General features: G+C 35.5%; 1 protein-coding gene across 24 annotated transcripts in view; it reads left to right on the top strand.

Annotated features, from left to right (window-relative positions):
* EDIL3 (EGF like and discoidin domains 3) overlaps positions 1 to 20,082 on the top strand; it is a 1,139,470-nt gene that overhangs the window by 1,029,107 nt on the left and 90,281 nt on the right. For all 24 annotated transcript variants that reach the window (XR_014057550.1, XR_014057552.1, XR_014057551.1 and 21 more), the window contains one exon: positions 18,993 to 19,148. Coding sequence is in view for 18 of the 24 variants with exons in the window: in XM_081503905.1 (XP_081360031.1) it covers positions 18,993 to 19,148 (156 nt within the window). In the remaining 6 variants the exon portion in view is untranslated. The remainder of the gene's footprint in view (positions 1 to 18,992; positions 19,149 to 20,082) is intronic.

Below are 20,082 nucleotides of genomic sequence, written 5' to 3'. Positions count from 1 at the left end.
TATAGCCTCTTTAGTCAACATGGCGTTCACATTCGCAGAGTCTATCTTTCCAGCCCTTGCAGGAGAATCCAACCCATACTGCTTCACTTAGCCTCCTGATTCTGAAACGTACTTGGCAAAATGACATTGGACTTCATATTCTACTAGTTTCTCCTACTTGTGCCCACATCCTTACCTACCTACTTCTGAGCTAGATGTGTTAACTCACTCTTATTCCTGAGGGCTGTCATTGGCTGCAATTTGTTGCTCGTTACCTTGATGTAAGCTCCGATTAAATTGAATGAACAGTGCAAAATAGCGAGAGAGACCCTGTCCTTTCACCTATCAGATTGTCCCCGGGTTTTCCATTCTCACTACCACTCTTTGATTCTAGGGACTTTACTTCCTTCTGCATTACTGACAAAGCATTAAAGTCATTATCATTAATTTTTTTCCTGCCAAAGTTTGGCAGTGCTGCCAAGTTCACAGTGCCAAGGACTATAAACATGAAATTCTTAATACTATGTCTTAAAACTTCTCTTTGAGAAAAGTCTTTTTCTTCCCTCAAACATTTCTTTACATATTTACACATCATTTTTCCTTGCTGCTAATCTCTGAAGAAAAATTGACTCTTCTGTATTTTAAAAATGAACCCAACCTATGTTCCTGATTTCTTTTCATTTTATCTGTTTAACCTATCTAATAAACATGTTCTCTGACACCTAACATATGCAGACCACGCAATAAACTTGGAAGATGCAAGGATGACTAAACCATGATTGGAGGACCGAAGGAGTGCAAAATCTAGTCGATGACAAACATCCATAAACAGATTATTGTGAACACAGTATGATACCTACTATGATGGAGGGATCAGCTAAACAACAGAGACTGGGTTGAAAAAAGGCTTAGAGCCCTTTATATTTAAGTTTCACATGAATGTCAAATGTCAGTGTATTAATTTTGATGTGTTGATGTACTAATTTTTTGTCTCATTCAGTACAGCGCAAATAAAAACAAAATTTGTTGAACATCTGGTTTTATACTAGGCACCACACAGTATAAGAAAAGCTGGTTGGGGGAGGCGTGGCAGTACATGTCAGGAAGCAGTAAATATTTTTTAATTACTTTCATTAAATTTTGTTACTATTATACATGGTTTTTAAAAATCTTTAAAGTCCGTATGCTAAATTTTGTTTTCCATAAAACTTATAATAAGAAACTGATAAAGTTTATGAAAGACAATTATATTGACTTTCCTTACCTATCTGTCATTATGAAACACATACATTTTTTTTTTTCATTTGTTTATATTTTTATTGCAGTATAGTCGAATTACAATATTGTGTTAGTTTCTGTAGTACAGCAAAGTGATTGAGTTTTAAATATATATATACATTCTTTTCCATTATGGTTTATTATAGGATATTGAATATAGTTCCCTCACTATACAGCAGGACCTTATTGTTTATCTATTTTCTTTTTTTTTTTTTTTAATAAATTTATTTATTTTAGTTGGGGGCTAATTACTTTACAATATTGTAATAGTTTTTGCCATACATTGACATGAATCAGCCATGGGTTTACATGTGTTCCCCTTCCTGGACCCCCCACCCACCTCCCTCCCCATCCCATCCTTCTGGGTCATCCCATTGCCCCCGCCCTGAGCCCTTGTCTCATGCATCGAACATGGAATGGTGTTCTGTTTCACATATGATAATATACATGTTTCAATGCTATTCTCCCAGAACGTCCCACCCTCACCTTCTCCCTCAGAGTCCATAAAATTGTTCTATGCATCTGTGTCTCTTATTCTGACTCGCATATAGGGTTATCGTTACCATCTTTCAAATTCCATATATATGCATTAGTATACTGTATTGTTGTTTTTCTTTCTGGCTTACTTCACTCTGTATAATGGGCTCCAGTTTCATCCATCTCAGTAGAACCGATTCAAATGTATTTTTTTTAATGGCTGAGTAATATTCCATTGTGTATATGTACCACAGCTTCCTTATCCACTCGTCTGCTGATGGACATCTTGGTTGCTTCCATGTCCTGGCTATTGTAAACAGTGCTGCGATGAACATTGGGGTACACGTGTCTCTTTCAATTCTGGTTTCCTCGGTGTATATGCCCAGCAGTGGGATTGCTGGGTCATATGGCAGTTCTATTCCCAGTTTTTTAAGGAATCTCCACACTGTTCTCCATAGTGGCTGTACTAGTTTGCATTCCCACCAACAGTGTAAGAGGGTTCCCTTTTCTCCACACCCTCTCCAGCATTTATTGCTTGTAGACTTTTGGATAGCAGCCATTCTGACTGGTGTGAAATGATACCTCATTGAGGTTTTGATTTGCATTTCTCTAATAATGAGTGATGTTGAGCATCTTTTCATGTGTTTGTTAGCCATCTGTATGTCTTCTTTGGAGAAATGTCTGTTTAGTTCTTTGACCCATTTTTTGATTGGGTCGTTTATTTTTCTGGAATTCAGCTGCAGGAGTTGCTTGTATATTTTTGAGATTAATTGTTTGTCTGTTGCTTCATTTGCTATTATTTTCTCCCATTCTGAAGGCTGTCTTTTCACCTTGCTTATAGTTTCCTTTGTTGTGCAAAAGCTTTTAATTTTAATTAGGTCCCATTTGTTTATTTTTGCTTTTATTTCCAATATTCTGGGAGGTGGGTCATGGAGGATCCTGCTGTGATTTATGTCGGAGAGTGTTTTGCCTATGTTTTCCTCTAGGAGTTTTATAGTTTCTGGTCTTACGTTTAGATCTTTAATCCATTTTGAGTTTATTTTTGTGTACGGTGTTAGGAAGTGTTCTAGTTTCATTCTTTTACAAGTGGTTGACCAGTTTTCCCAGCACCACTTGTTAAAGAGATTGTCTTTTCTCCATTGTATATTCTTGCCTCCTTTGTCGAAGATAAGGTGTCCATATGTGCGTGGGTTTATCTCTGGGCTTTCTATTTTGTTCCATTGATCTATATTTCTATCTTTGTGCCAGTACCATACTGTCTTGATGACTGTGGCTTTGTAGTAGAGCCTGAAGTCAGGCAGGTTGATTCCTCCAGTTCCATTCTTCTTCCTCAAGATTGCTTTGGCTATTCGAGGTTTCTTATATTTCCATACAAATTGTGAGATGATTTGTTCTAGTTCTGTGAAAAATACCATTGGTAGCTTGATAGGGATTGCATTGAATCTATAGATTGCTTTGGGTAGTATACTCATTTTCACTATATTAATTCTTCCAATCCATGAACACGGTATATTTCTCCATCTGTTTGTGTCCTCTTTGATTTCTTTCATCAGTGTTTTATAGTTTTCTATATATAAGTCTTTTGTTTCTTTAGGTAGATATATTCCTAAGTATTTTATTCTTTTTGTTGCAATGGTGAATGGTATTGTTTCCTTAATTTCTCTTTCTGTTTTCTCATTATTGGAGTATAGGAATGCAAGGGATTTCTGTGTGTTAATTTTATATCCTGCAACTTTACTATATTCATTGATCAACTCTAGTAATTTTCTAGTAGAGTCTTTAGGGTTTTCTATGTAGAGGATCATGTCATCTGCAAACAGTGAGAGTTTTACTTCTTCTTTTCCTATCTGTATTCCTTTTATTTCTTTTTCAGCTCTGATTGCTGTGGCCAAAACTTCCAAAACTATGTTGAATAGTAGTGGTGACAGTGGGCATCCTTGCCTTGTTCCTGACTTTAGGGGAAATGCTTTCAATTTTTCACTATTGAGGATAATGTTTGCTGTGGGTTTGTCATATATAGCTTTTATTATGTTGAGATATGTTCCTTCTATTCCTGCTTTCTGGAGGGTTTTTATCATAAATGGATGCTGAATTTTGTCAAAGGCTTTTTCTGCATCTATTGAGATAACCATATGGTTTTTTTCTTTCAATTTGTTAATGTGGTGTATTACATTGATTGATTTGCGGATGTTAAAAAAACCTTGCATTCCTGGGATAAAGCCCACTTGGTCATGATGTATGATCTTTTTAATATGATGTTGGATTCTGTTTGCTAGAATTTTATTAAGGATTTTTGCATCTATGTTCATCAGTGATATTGGCCTGTAGTTTTCCTTTTTTGAAAACACATACATTTTTAATATAATTTATGAAATATTTCAGGTTTCATTGTTACTTCATATTTACCTGATTTTGCTATAGCTGTCATATGCCAAAGGCAGCAAAAATCTAGAAACATGAAAACTAATTATACAAAATGAATTCAACTAACAGAAGAAAATCTTTCTTTAAAACGAAAGACTCAATGTTAGTGGTATGGTTGCAGTAATGAAAAGAAGTTATGTGAAATGCCGAAAAATAAAATAAAGAGCTTTGGTTTTTAAACACAAGTAAACTAGCTTTTATTAGGCCTAGACTTATAATATTTTGGGCAAGCAGAATTTCTTAAAAACATTAGAAGTTGCTTAAATATGATATTTTTCATTTGAAAATAGAATGTGTTTTGAGGGTATATTGCAAAATGGAACACATCATGTCATTATTACTGAAAATGAGATAGCTTAGAAGAGTCTATGCTAGCCCTCATCTCCATTCTCCTTAAGATGTAAAAACAAGGATGACTTAAGTCCTTCCCCAGGGACTACTGTGTTTTTAAAATTTTTAAGTATTTCAGTCACATACAGAGAATAATATAATGCTTAAATCTAACCAAAGTTAACATCATACCATGTTTACTTCATATATAGAGATATTATATGTGTGTGTATATATGTATACATATTTATAGCAAAAGGTACATTATCAAAATGTATTTACTCAAAGAAAACTGGAAACCTGTATGGCACAGAAAAGAGAGAGGGAAAGCAAAGAATCCTTCAATAGACTTACCATTATTATAGATGTCAAGCCAGACTTTACAGTTTTCAAAAACATACACCCTCTGTGTTCATGAACTATTCTAAAGTAAAAGAAAAAGCCTTCCCAAATTCTTTTATAAAATCATGATTTCCTGATACTAAAACTGGGAAAAAGTACAAGAAAGGAAATGATTTAGAATCTCACTTTTAAAGTGCAAGAATGTCAAAAGCAATAGAACATTACTAAATTGAATCCATCAAGATTTAAATATGTTTACTAATAAAAAAGAATTTATGAAAGGAATGCATAAACTGATCTTCCTAAAAAAAAATCTACTAATGTTACTCAGCAAGATAGGAAATTAAAAGTGGAAAATGTATATATCTTGCTGGTAGGAATATAAACTGATAAAATCATTTTGGAAATTGTTAAGTAAATTTATAAATTTGCACATTCATGCACTCTGCAACCAAAAAATCTATTTGTAGTTTGCTGTTGTTGTCACTCAGTAGCTTAGTCTGTCTGACTCTTTGTGATCCCATGGACTGCAGCATGCCAGACTCTCCAGCCCTTCACTATCTCCTGGAGTTTGCTCAATTTCATGAATTGGTGATGCTATCTAACCATCTTATCCTCTGCCATCCCCTACTCCTTTCGCCTTCAGACTTTTCATGCATCAGGGCCTTTCCAATGAGTTAACTCTTCACATCTAATGACCAAACTATTGGAGCTTTAGCTTCAGCATCAGTCCTTTCAATGACTATTCAGGGTTGATTTCCTTTAGGATTGACTGGTTTAATCTTGCTGTCAAAGGGACTCTCAAGAGTCTTCTCCACCAACACAATTCAAAGGCATCAATTCTTTAGCACTCAGGCTTTTTTATAGTCCATCTCTCACATCTGTACATAACTACTGGAAAAACCATAGCTTTGACTGTACAGATCATTGTCAGCAAAGTGGCATCTCTGCTTTTTAATACTCTAAGTTTGTCATAGCCTTTCTTCCAAGGAGCAAGCGTCTTTTAGTTTCATGGCTGCTGTCACCATGTGCAGGGATTTTGCAGCCCAAGAAAATAGTCTGTTACTGCTTCTACTTTTCCCCTTATTTTCCATGAAGTGATGGGACCAGATGTCATGATCTTAGTTATTTGGATGTTGAATTTTAAGCCAGCTTTTTCACTCTCCTCTTTCACCATCATCAAGAGGCTCTTTAGTTCTCTTTTGCTTTTTGCTATTAGAGTAGTATCATCTGCATATCTGAGGTTGTTGATATTTCTCCTGGCATTCTTGATTTCAGCTTGTAATTCATCCAGCCCAGCATTTCATGTAATGTGCTCTGCATATAAGTTAAATAAGCATCATCACTAAAAAAATTCTGATTACTATGTACACCAGGAAACAAGTACAAGAATGTTAATACCATTGATTTTTGTCTATTTTTTAATAATTTTTATGGTTACTCCACTTCCAGTTATTACAAAATATAGACTATTCCCTGTGTTGTAAAATACATCCTTGTAGCCTATATTACACCCAATAGCTGTACCTTCCACTCCTCCATCCCTATATTTCCCTGCGCCTCCCTCTCTTCACTGGTAACCACTGGTAGTTTGTTCTCTATATCTGTGAGTGTCATAGCACTGATTTTAAAAAACAAAACAGGAAATAGTTAAATACTCGTATCAGTGGACTAGGTAGATGTATTGACTTATGTGTGCATGTGGAGTACTCCAGAGTCATTAAAGTAAATATGCCTTATAAACAAACATATAGATAAATCTTAGTAATATAAAATTGAATGAAAAAGACAAGTCCCAAAATATCACTGTATGTCGCTTCTTTATGAATTTTTAAAACACTTAGAACTAAATATTGTTTAGAGGTCCATTCATATCTAGTAAAACTGTGCTTGAAAAAGTAAGGAAATAACGGAAAATGTGTGATTAGTAACCATGTTCCAGAGAAGCAGGAAAACAGTGGAAAATGCACATATAGGTATTGTCAGTGTCTGGTTCTTAGGTTGATTAGGTTCATGACTGCTCATTAAAGGAGACATATGTATAATCATCTCAATATGAATAGATAATAATTTGATACAACTCACCTGTTCATGACTTTTAAATTCTGAAACAAATTGCAAGAGGAAAAGTCTTTAATATAATCAAATATATCTTTAAAAAAGCAATATCAAAAAGCATTCTCACCACAGAAACATTAGATACATTGTTTCAATGTCTATGCTTTTATTGTTGGATTACTTTTTGTGGCTAGGGGGCAGGAGCCGGGTCAGGGCTCACCAGGAGGCATGTGAGATCTCAGTTCCTCACACAGGGATCAAACCTGTGTTCCCTGAGTGGAAGTGTGGATTCTTAACCACTGGACTGCCAGGGAAATCCCTTTTGTTGGATTACTTTTAATTATAATTTCCATCTTGAAAATAGAAGATGTTGTTTTGATCTGCAAGTTAAGATAATCTGTTATATCAGAATGATTCTTCATAATTTAACTTCCAATCTCTCCAACAATAGTGTCATATCTTGCTCTTAAAGCACAATCTCTACCTGATCTTTATGCCACTTGATGTTACTTATTAAAGTAAATGTTACTCTACAAAAGAATTGCAGGCAGTGCATTACAAGGTCACACTTTTTCAGAACAGATGGTATTAAAAAGCATATCCAGTATTTTCTCCATAGTTTTTTTTGCTGTAAGTATCTTTGCTGTAAGCATTTTTTGCCACATTTTCACTGCATAACTAATTTTTCATCAGGCAGTTTGACCATGAAATAACTGGTTATAGTTTTGTTTTGACAATTTGCTTTCAACTGGCTGAAATGCATTAATATTTCTTCTGGATAGTGACATTGTTGATGGCTTTATTAAACAGACATGTGAGGACATGCCCCAAGAGTTGGTTATTTTGAAATACTTTGCATAGGAGCAGGAAGTGGCCAGAGTCAAGGGCCTGGAAGGTGCAGAGTTGACATTTCCCACAGAACTTTGGAATATCAATAGATATATAACAGGATGTCAAGAACCAACAACAATGCCGAATCTTTCATGATACGATACGAAGCACAGCTACAAATATGCATCCTAGTATGGAAACAGATACTCTCTAAATGAAGGAAGAAATTTTAGCCAAAAAGAAACAAGTGTGATGCCCAACAAAGTAATCAGCAAGCAAAAAAAAAAAAAGATGTTTCAATGAATGAAAAACTTTGAGGACAAGTACATAGGTACAACCTGCAAAGAAAGAATATGTTATATGTGTAGTATTGCTATGAATCTAATGACTTCCCTGGTGGCTCAGACGGTAAAGCATCTGCCTACAATGCGGGAGACCCAGGTTCAATCCCTGGGTCGGGAAGATCTCCTGGAGAAGAAAATGGCAACCCACTCCAGTATCCTTGCCTGGAAAATCCCACGGACGGTGGAACGTGGTATGCTATAGTCCATGGGGTTGCAAAGAGTTGCAATAACACTTTCAACACTTTCAAAATGTGTGTAGCTATGAATCTACACACATTTTGAAAGTGTTAGTCACTGAACCGTGTCCGACTCTTTGCAAGCCCATGGACTGTAGCCCACCAGGCACCTCTGTCCATGAGATTCTCCAGGCAAGAATACTGGAGTGGGTTGCCATTTCCTACTGCAGGGGATCTTCCTGATCCAGGGGTTGAACCCATGTCTCCTGCAGCTCCTGCATTGGCAGGCAGGTTCTTTACCACTAGTGCCACCTGGGAATGGGCCGGGAAGCCCCATTTTAAGTGTATTCACATATTCCCTATTTCATAATAAAGTCATTTTAGTTTTGTTATTAATTTTTCATGCTTAGTGTTTATGTGCTTTTTAATGTCCCAGTTTTATTTTAGGTTATTTTTTTATCTTTTATGGCAAAATTGCCTTATAACCAATTAGTTATGTGCAAAAATATCTGTGGCAAAGATGTCTCCATCAAAGATTCTTACGGCAGAAGCACCTAGAACCATTTAAAATGTAGTAAATTTTATTTCTGGGCTCTGTCCCAAGTGTCCCCTAAAGGGAGATTTTGGAAAAGTCATTTGTGTTGGGCCTGTAGATACTGTTTCCCATAAAGATGTGTCAAAGCTTATATTCTGATTCCTAAACAGGTATTTCAGCATTTCTTGAAATATTCCAAATTTCTCTGTTATGGGAAAAACATGTCAAAATAACCTGTTTAAGTATGACAAGCCACAAGATAAGAGACTGATCTTGTGAGTTGTCTATGAAGATGATCAGTTTTTTTAAGTTTTTGTCTTTATACTTCCCTGCTGTTTCCACTGTGAATAACTTTCTAAAATTGTATTTTTAGTGTTATTCTAATAATATCTACATGATACCTCTTTTCTTTAAATTGGTGTTTGAATTTCATTGAAATATCTTTAGATTTCAGGATCCTTAAGCACTTACATCCAATAAGAAGGAGTTATACCCCAACTTTCTGTTTATTTCATTTTTTTTTCATATTATGTTTAAAATGTCAGAAATTTTGTGCCTGAAGTCTCAGATGGGATATTAATTAGTGTTATTACAGAGATGTTCAACCACAGGGACTATTTCATGAAAGTCTTCACTTAAATCTGTAAGTGGGCTTTCAGAGAAGTGAGGTATAACCTGGAGAGTTTTAAAAATCTTGAATACATATAGAAAAAAATTAAGTAAGTTTAATATAGTAAGTTTGTTCCAAGGGATTTACTAATAATTCCATACCTAGTTTAAGATTGTGGTTTATGAGCCATTTTATAATAATAGAAAATATAATGCATGAATAGTCTTAAAGAATGTGATTTTACACATATGAGATTGTTTGGAGCTGACTGCACAAAGAAATGAACACTTGTTCTAGACAGGCATGTATACAGGAGTCCCTTAAATAATGTGACAACTTTAGAAAGAAGGAAGTATGAGTATCTTATTGTTCACATGCAGTCAACAAGAACATATTTTGTGAAAGTTATGTACCCTATTCCTAAGCCATATCATTATAACTTGTTAGGCATATACCTAACAAGTTTGGGACTTCATTAGAGATATTTCAGGTCATATTGCACTGTGGGCCTTAATTAAAATATGTTCATCAGCTAATATTCATATTTTATCAGCATTCAGCACCCAGTTTTATATTTTTCCACATAATAAGCTCAAAAGACCTTGGATACTATGTTGAAGAGAATAAACAATAAATTAGTATTGAGACATAAAGAAAATCTTAATGAGATTGGAAATTCAAGTATATATGAGCTGCTCCTACTTCCACCTGGAAACAAAACAAATAGAAAATAATGTCAATAATGACAGAAGAATATAGATAAGACACTTTACCATAAATATATTAATATAAAGACATAAAGCATGTTGATTTCATGCAAATTCAGAGAGGGACTCTATAACCATGACTTCTAATGAGGCTCTCCAAGAAGACAACTATAATTTGTGGTGACTGGAGTTCTGAGGAGTTAGATAGCCCTGCCTGCCATTTCCACCAGAGTTGAGCTTGTCCTTCATATACAAATAAAATGCTGACAATGTTACTGACTATACATTTGAATGTGAATAATTTGTCTCCTTGTTACCCATGTGATATGTACAGTGTGTACAAAAGATTTTTTTTTTTAATGTTGCCCTTTAGAGCAGTCCACTTTCTGTGTCAATGGCTCTTAACCTTGTAATCTGCAGGCAGTTCTCTTCCTGCTGAGCCATCATCCACCCATTTCCCTCCAATCACTTCAGGGCAACATGCTGACCCAGGCTGTTTTTCAGCTGTTGATGTTCATTCTACATTTCCCCAAAGCAATTTCCAACATTTACCTCATCCATATTCCTGAGAGGCCATACCCCTTTCTACTTTCTTTTGTAAGGACAAGGAGAGAAAATTACATCTAGGTTTCTTTGCATTGTTGCTGTTTTAGCCTAAAAATCAATCACGATAAAACATGCACATACTCAGTTAAGACCAAAAAGTCTAGAATTAAGGCTTGCATGATCTCATGAAACAAAGTGATGTATAGGACTCTATGGACGATTTACAAATTGTGGGAATGGCAAAGTCTTATATCAACATAAAATGCACAGTTCCTTCAGCAAGCATGGTACATAAAAATATGTTGTGTTTTCTGTCAACCCTCCTACTTTTCATAGGCCTCTAAATATTGAAGATGTGAAATGTGATTTGCCATTGCAGCATACTGTATGCTGTGGATGTTTTTATTTTCAGAGTTCTCATGATTTTCATTTATTTGTTACAGAACAAGGAGATTTCTATAAATATACATATTGACACACATATTTGTGTATAGATGTTTTGTGCTTGTAAATGTCAGTATCTAAGATATGTAATGGTTATACAAAACATAAATGCCATAAAGTAATTAGCCCCCAACTAAAATAAATAAATTTACTTAAAAAAAAAACCACAAATGCCGTTGATAAGATTATATTCAGTAAAGGAGTTGTCGAAGTCAACAGCTCTTTCAAGTCAATAACCATCCAAATTCTGACTACTGAAGTGCATGCCAGTTCATTAAATCTTTACCTTTATAAAAAGATGCAGGTTTCTACATAGGCTGTCCTTTCATTGTGCTTTCAAAAAGCACTAAATAAAAAACTATTTCAATTCTTACTTAAAAGTTATGTTATTGTTTTCTAAATTATATGCATATCATTTACTGGTCATTTTCTTTGTTTTCTACTTCATTCGGGCTTTGGCACTGCTATAATTAAAGTATTTAAAAAACACTTATTGGATATCATCATGCTATTTGATCACAGACTTGTTTAAGTCTCCATTAATCTATTAATAATTACTCTATCAATTACAGAGTAATTCAATTAATCACCACCCTGAGTGGTTCATGGAATAAATAAAAGTTCCCATCCTAACCAAAATCAGGCTTGAGAGGTAAATAAAGAAGATATGTTAATTCTACTTTTCAGTGTAGTCTTATTTTTTAGGAACTCAGCATAAAGTCACTTAAATAACCCTATGAGAAAAATATGATTATTTTCACTAAATATTTTCATAGTTTTACATTTCTCTTGAGAAATGTTTTAATCTTTCTGACATAGGTTTTGGAGAAATTGGGAAATGGCTTACCTATTAACTTGATGTCAGTTTTAGTTACTTGTAACTATAATTGTTTGAGAATAATTTTTCAAAACAATTCAAAACAAAATTTATATAGAATATTACAAAATTCTCATCAAAAATACAGAAAATTAAGTTATTTTTATTTATATATCACTAAGTAAATTAACATAAAGGCATTAGATTCAGCCCTTGTAATATAATTTTGTTACCTCCAATTATTTATAATGTTGGTTGTTTCATCTTTTTTGTTGAAATATAATTGATTTTCAATGTTTCATGTGTACAGCAAGATGATTCAAATGTACATCTTCTTTTTTCAGATTCTTTTCCATTATAGGTTATTACAAGAGATTGAATACAGTTCTCTATGCTATACAACAGGTCCTTGTTGGTTATCTATTTATATATACTATAATAGTATGTATATGTTAATCCCAAATGTATCCCTCCCCCACCATTTTCCCTTTGGGAACATTAGTTTGTTTTCTGTCTATGAGTCCATTTCTGTTTTATAAATAAGTCATTTGTATCATTTTTTTAGATCCCACATATAAGTGATATCATATGATATTTATCTTTGACTTACATAGGATGATAATCTCTAGGTCCACCCATGTTGCTGCAAATGGCATTATTTCATTCCTTTTTATGGCTAAGTGCTAAGTCGCTTCAGTCGTGTCCGACTCTCTGCGGCCCCATAGACGGCAGCCCACCAGGCTCCCCCGTCCCTGGGATTCTCCAGGCAAGAACACTGGAGTGGGTTGCCATTTCCTTCTCCGGTGCATGAAAGGGAAAAGTGAAAGTGAAGTTGCTCAGTCGTGTCCGACTCTTAGCGACCCCATGGACTGCAGCCTACCAGGCTCCTCCGTCCATGGGATTTTCCAGGCAAGAGTACTGGAGTGAGGTGCCATTGCCTTCTCCATATGGCTAAGTAATATTTCATTATATAATCATATGTACCACATCTTTATCCTTCTATTGATGAACATTTAGGTTGCTTCCTTATATTGGCTATTGTAAATAGTGCTGCTATGAGCATCAAGTTGTTTCTGTCTTTTCAAATTAGAGTTTTCTCCAGATATATTCTCAACAATTGGGTTGATCGATCATATGGTAGCTCTATTTTTAGAGTTTTGAGAAACTTCCATGTTGTTCTTTATAGCATTTGTACCAATTTACATTCCTACCAACAATGTAGGATGGTTCCTTTTTCTCCACACTCTTCCCAGCAATGATTATTTGAAGACTTTTTGACAATGGCCATGAGGGAGACCTGGGTTCGATGTCTGGGTTGGGAAGATACCCTGGAGGAGGGCATGATAACCCACTCCAGTATTCTTGCCTGGAGAATCCCATGGACAGAGAAGCCTGGTGGGCTACAGTCCATGGGGTCGCAAAGAGCTGGACAGGACTGAGCGACTAAGCACAGCACATTTTAAACCAGAGTAAAGCGATACTGCATTGTGTTTGATGTGGCATTTCTCTAACAATTAGTGATGTTGAGCATCTTTCATGTGTTTTTTGGCCATATGCATGTCTTCTTTGGAGAAATGTCTCTTTAGATCTTTTGCCCATTTTTTGATTTAGTGGGTTATTTTATATTGAGCTGCATGAGCTGTTTATATATTTTGGAGATTGATTCCTCAATGGTTACATCATTTGCAAATATTTTTTTCCAGTTCTGTGGGTTGTCCTTTTGTTTATGGTTTCCTTTGCTGACAAAAGCTTTTAAGTTTAATTAGGTCACATTTGTTTATTTTTGTTTTTATTTTCATTAGTCTGGGAAACGGATCAAAGATTTTGTTGTGATTTATATCAGAGTGTTCTGCTTAGCATCCAGGCTTACATTTAGGTTTTCAATCCATTTGGAGTTGATTTTGTGTGTGTTGTTAGGGAGTGTTCTAATTCCATTCTCCTACATGTAGATGTCCAGTTTTCCAAATTCCATTTATTGAAGAGGCCATCTCTTCTCCATTGTATATTCTTGCCTCTTTTGTTTTAGGTTGATTGACGTTAGGTGTGCGAGTTAATCTGTGGACCTTCTGTCCTGTTCCATTGATCTATATTGCTGTTTTTGTTCTAGTACTGTATAGTTTTGGTGAACATAGCTTTATAGTCTGAAGTCAGGGAGCCTAACTCCTCCAGCTCCGTTTTTCTTTCCTAGGATTGCTTTGACTATATGGAGTCTTTTGTTTTTCCATACAAATTTAAAAATTTTTTTGTTCTAGTTCTGTGAAAAATGTCATTGGTAATTTGATAGGAATTGCATTGAACATATAGACTGCCTTGGGTAGTATAGTCATGTTGACAGTATTGATTGTTCCAGCCAAGAACATGGTATATCATTCCATCTGTTTATGGCATGGATTTTTTTTATCAGTAGCTTATAGTTTTCATAGTATAGATCTTTTGCCTCCTTTAGGTACATCTATTCCTAAGTATTATATTCTTTTTGATGCAATGATAAATGGAATTTTTTCCTTAATTTCTTTTTCTTATTTTTGATTGTTATTGTATAGAAGTGCGGCAGATTTCTATGTATTAAGCTTGTATCCTGCAACTTTACTGAATTCATTGATGAGCTCTAATAGTTTTTTGATAGCATCTTTAGGATTTTCTCTGTGCAGTAACATGTCATCTGCAAACAGTGAGACCATTTCCTTATTATAACATAATCTTAGTATTTAAAAAGAGATGTACAATATTTCATAAATTATCTTATTCTTAGTTAACCATTTCACCCATAAATGTGAATTGTAGGTACTTAATATGTTCTTTACTTTAAGAAAAATGAAATGACTATCTTTGTGTACATCCTGAGAAGGGGACCAAAATGTCCTATGATAAAAAGTTGCTGGGAACCTAGTTTCCCTGTTTCCATATTTATGTTTCTAACAGGTACTCAGAGAGTAGTGATATTAGATTCTTCCCCCAGATTTACTTATTGTTTTACTGTTAACCAAGTTTTATATACCATTAGTATGTCCTATATATTGTTTTGCACACATATTAACCCATCTAATCCTCATAATATCTGTAAAATACTAATAACAGGGCTGCTCTCACTTTTTCACATGAAGACATTGAACTGTATAGAGGTAAAGTGGCTTGCCAAAGACATATAACTAGGAAGGGTAGTGGCTGTTCGTGAACCCAGGCCATTGAGTTCTGCTAGAATAGACTGGTTCTCACAATCACATTCCTGAAGATTGGAGCAGATCTTTAACTAGTTGCACTGCCAGTACAAATTGTTAATTTAGCTATGATGATATTTCCTTGACCAGTAATGTTGTGTAGAGAAACAAAAAAGCAGCTAACATTTCCTGCTGTGGTGCTCTGCAACATCCTTAGCCATGGGTTGATTTTGTCCATTGAACATACTTAGGAAGCAGTTCCAGCTCAATCCAGCAAAACTTTATTAAGTAACCATTACATATTAGGCATTTTTAATACAGATCTGGACATGAGGTGCAGTGCCAGCCTACCCATGTGCCAGCTTAGTGCCCTAAATAACCTGTTGTATCTCAGCCAAGCCTTGGGAGTTGAGGGTCTAAAATAGCAGAAGCATGTTTGGAGTACAACTTTAGCTCAAAAACTCTGTGAGAGGGCAGAGTGGTCCTGAGCCAGGGATAGGCATAGGTCCAAAGTAGAGGGCTTCTCTGGAATCACCCTGTATGCTGAACACAAGAGTGATATATCCTTGCAATGTCTCCGAGTGAAATCTGTACATCCCTGTTGCAGCAACCTCATGTGAAGTGTGGGATGCTGGTTATTTTTATACCGAAAGGTTTGCTTAGGCCTGGTATTCTAAGTTTATAATGTAACAAATTTTAGGACAAAATCCAGCTTGAAACAGATTGCTGACTATTTAAATGGAGGAGTTGACTTAACTGGAACAAAAAAGAAAAACATTTCTTGATCAGGAAAAAAAAAAAAGCTGAGAAGGGGAGCAGTTAGACTGGGAGAAAAACAGATCTGTTAGAAAGAGCCAAGACACACAATTTAAGGAGAAAACATCTCCACCCAGCAGGAAACCGTGACTTTAAGAAATACCACTGCAAAAGATGCTATAAGATTCCTCACTGCGTCATCTTAGCTCAGGACTTACAGACATTTAGGCACTGAAGAATCCACTGGAGGTGTTTGTATTCTTGTGACAGTTTGAGTTCTTGTGTGTTTACAGCCTTGATGACAACTCAGTGACTCAGAGTACTGTAAGATCTTTCTTTTTTTTTTTTTTTCCCATTTATTGTTAGCAACATTAAGAGCACTTTGAAGACCAGGCACTATGCCTAGACATGTCTGCGCAATTAGATTTGGATTTAAGATTGCAATAGCAATCCATTCAGACAGCTAAAGAACAGAGAGGAAATGAAAGTTTAAAGACAGGGCTCTCCTAATATTGTAAAGCCTGAATTGTTTTTTGTTTGAAGCTTAGAGTGCCTTTATGCTTGATGAGTATGGCAAGAAAGCTTTGAGACTCGTCAGAAATTTCTGAAAAAGAGAATGCAGTGAAATCATTGCATGAGAATCCATGCGTGTGGTAGAACTTAGACTCAGACAGGCAGATTTGAATCTGGGGTCCTCCCTTTACTGACCGCTGATCTTTAGATCACATGTCATGTCGTGTTATCTCCATAGGCATCTGTTCTCTCTAAAGTAGAGATGATACCCTACCATACAAGAGTGTTAAGAGGAGTCACTGAAGACATACCACAAAGCATTTAGCATAGCATGAGGCAGCAACAGTTTTCCTTCCCAGTATATCATAATTTTGCCATCCTTCTTTGCTGCAGGACACACAAGATGTTTTAGGTGACATAATATATTATTTGGAAAACAGCAACAACAAATATTTTATAATTTTTTATAAACTTGCTAGAATATTTTAAGGCAGCGTTAAGGTGGCTTTCTGTCTTAATCCATTGTGCAGTTTGAGCCTGATGTCATTAATGAATGTTCCAAAAAGTGGGCAAAAAGCCCTTGTGAATTTTTAGAAATATATTCCTATACTAGGAAATACTGGGAACTTTTTCATATCCTTCTTGGCGAGCATCTGTGTCACTAAATATTCTCCTTAGTCGCCTCTTCTTAGCCATGGCCTCTGTCTGACCCATGACTGTCTATTTCTGGCTCTGTACATCTCTCAGGATGGAGAAACTGAAAATAGAAGCAGGAGGTCATAGTGGTTGAAAACCACTAAGGTCACATGTGGAATGATGACAGCTGAAGAAGATAAGATCAAGGATGTACCAGGGCACTTAGTCATAGGAAGCAGGAAGAAGTAGTAGCTATTGTAGGAAGACAGGAAGCTATAGATCAAAGAACATTAAGACAACAAATGGTAAAGGTCTTATAAGAATTGTCCACATGGAAAACAAAGTTTCCTATAATTTTTCTGTTAATTAGCACCATCAGATATAAGAAAAGATGCATGAAGTAGAGAACAAAAAGGGGGAAAACTATTCAATGTTCTGTAGTCTTCTTTGATGAAAATCACCCCTATCTTTTGCATTTCAGTGTTGCGTTTGAAGAATTTAATGTTTACTAAGTCACAATGAGTCTTATGCCCTTTAATAAATATTTTGCAACAGTGAGCACATTATGAGTACAGATCCCACATGCCATCGATGCTTATTTTAATTCTTTCTCATTTTTGAAGAACACTTGACTTCCTCAACAGTCTCAGGATTGTAATTTTCTAAAAGATGATTTTCGGTGGACAGTGATTGCTATTTGTTGTTTTCGCTTAGTTACTAAGTTATGTCCAACCCTTTACAGCTCCATGAGCTGTAGCACTCCAGGCTCTTCTGTCGTACCCTGTCTCCTGAAGTTTGATCAAATTCACATCTATTGAGTCAGTGATGCCATCCAACCATCTCATACTCTGCCACCCTCTTCTCCTTTTGCCTTCAATCTTCCCCAGCATCATGGTCTTTTCCAGTATTGGAGCTTCAGCATTAGAAACAGTCCTTCCAATGAATATTCAGGGTTGATTTCCTTCAGGATTTCCTGGTTTGATCCCCTCACAGTCCAAGGGACTCTCAAGAGTCTTCTCTGCACCACAATTCAAAAACATCAATTCTTGAGCACTCAGCCTTCTCTATGGACCAACTCTCACATTTGTACATGACTACTGGAAAAACCATTAGCTTTGACTATGTGGGCCTTTGGCTGTGATTTCTCTGCTTTTTAATATGCTGCCTAGGTTTGTCATAGCTTTCCTTCCAAGGAGCAAATGTCTTTTAATTTCATGTCTGCAGTCACCATCTGTAGTGGTTTTGGAATCCAAGGAAGTAAAATCTGTCACTGCTTCTACTTTTTCCCCTTCTATTTGCCATGAAGTGATAGGACCGGATGCCATGATCTTAAGTTTTTTGAATATTGACTTTTAAGCCAGCTTTTTCACTCTCCTCTTTTCACCCTCACCAAGTGACTCTAGTTCCTCTTCACTTTCTACCATTAGAGTGATATCTGCGTTATGAGGATGCTGATATTTCTCCTGGCAATCTTGATTCCAGCTTGTGATTCATCCAGCTTGGCATTTCACATGATTGCTATTATTTAGTTATTCATTACTGAACTGATTAAAATTCATGGAAATGGAGTTGATTTTTTTATAAGTTTAATTATGAAACATCAAATATTTTGTGATGTGATCACAATTACAATTTTATTTTTATTATTACTGAAGTGACCAGTAAAGTCAGATAGTTGAATTATAAGAACAAACTCTGGGAGAAAATGATCAGTCTCAAGAAGGTCAGCATTGCCAGTTCTGTACTATCTCAGTTACACAAAAACCACATGCTAGATGAATCAATTTAAAATTAACTGGTAGAATGAAATGACTGCTCAGAGTAGTTGTTCAAATTTTAAACTAGTTTTACCCACTGGCATAATCAAAATTACAAGCCAATAATAGACTCACTCATCTATTTCAAAATACAAATAATCAAGTGGATTTTTGGCTTTAGTATTTATGTTTCTTAATCTCCTGAGTTCAAAAGAATTATAAATTTATGATACACTCTATTGTGGCATTTAAATGATGTCTTTTCTTTTTGTAGGTGGATCTTCTAGTCCCTACCAAAGTAACTGGCATTATCACACAAGGAGCTAAAGATTTTGGTCATGTGCAGTTTGTAGGCTCCTACAAACTAGCTTACAGCAATGATGGAGAACACTGGACAGTATACCAGGATGAAAAACAAAGAAAAGATAAGGTAAGTCATTCTGGTGATTTACGACATGCAGAAGTGGAGGAGCAAATTGTTTAACATTTTTAATTTCCTTGGTTATTTTGATAATTAGGGATTGTAGAATTATAATTAGAAGTGAACAGATTTGATTACTATACTAATTCATTGATTCTCATTCAGTTTCTTTGATAGTGTTTTAATTCATAGATTTAATTTTTTGAGCTGTAAAATGTTTTAATATTATAATAACATATATTTGTGCACCTAAACTTCTACACCATCAAATCTCTAACTATTGTTCAAAAAGTTCTTACTGTGTTGAACATCTATTCATAGCGTTTGATGGTCTGAATGTCTTTGGGACTTTGGGGAATGAAAGTACTCAAGGAAACTATCAATAATTAATTGGATCAGATGTTAAAATGTGGCCTTAGATTAATGAAATTGAATTTGTTGCTTAGAGTTTTTGTGCAAAGAAATATAGCTTTCTGAAGACCTCAGTAGAAATGATGTGATGTGGGGGGAAATATAATACACTTTCAATCATGTTCAGCATTTTTGGGTTAATAATGATTCTTCCATTTTCTGTAACACCTTTATTTCCTTACTGTTGTTTGTTATTCACCAATAGAAAGGTTGGGAATATCTTTCTTTCTTCATATATCCAAGGTTCAGTTCAGTCGCTCAGTCGTGTCCAACTCTTTGTGACTGAATGAACCACAGCACGCCACGCCTCCCTGTCCATCACCAACTCCCTGAGTCCACCCAAACCCATGTCCATCGAGTCGGTGATGCCATCAGGCCATCTCATCTTCTGTCATCCCCTTCTCCTCCTGCCCCCAATCCTACCCAGCATCAGGGTCTTTTCCAATGAGTCAACTCTTCCCATCAGGTAGCCAAAGTATTGGAGTTTCAGCTTCAACATCAGTCCTTCCAATGAACACCCAGGACTGATCTC

This window comes from Giraffa tippelskirchi, chromosome 6 (assembly GCF_054371585.1).
Source record: "Giraffa tippelskirchi isolate mGirTip1 chromosome 6, T2T-mGirTip1v1.2.pri, whole genome shotgun sequence".
In the NCBI taxonomy this organism is placed as follows: Eukaryota; Metazoa; Chordata; class Mammalia; order Artiodactyla; family Giraffidae; genus Giraffa; species Giraffa tippelskirchi.
The sequence above is the reverse complement of the archived record's forward strand: the minus strand, read 5'-3'. Positions and strand labels throughout refer to the sequence as shown.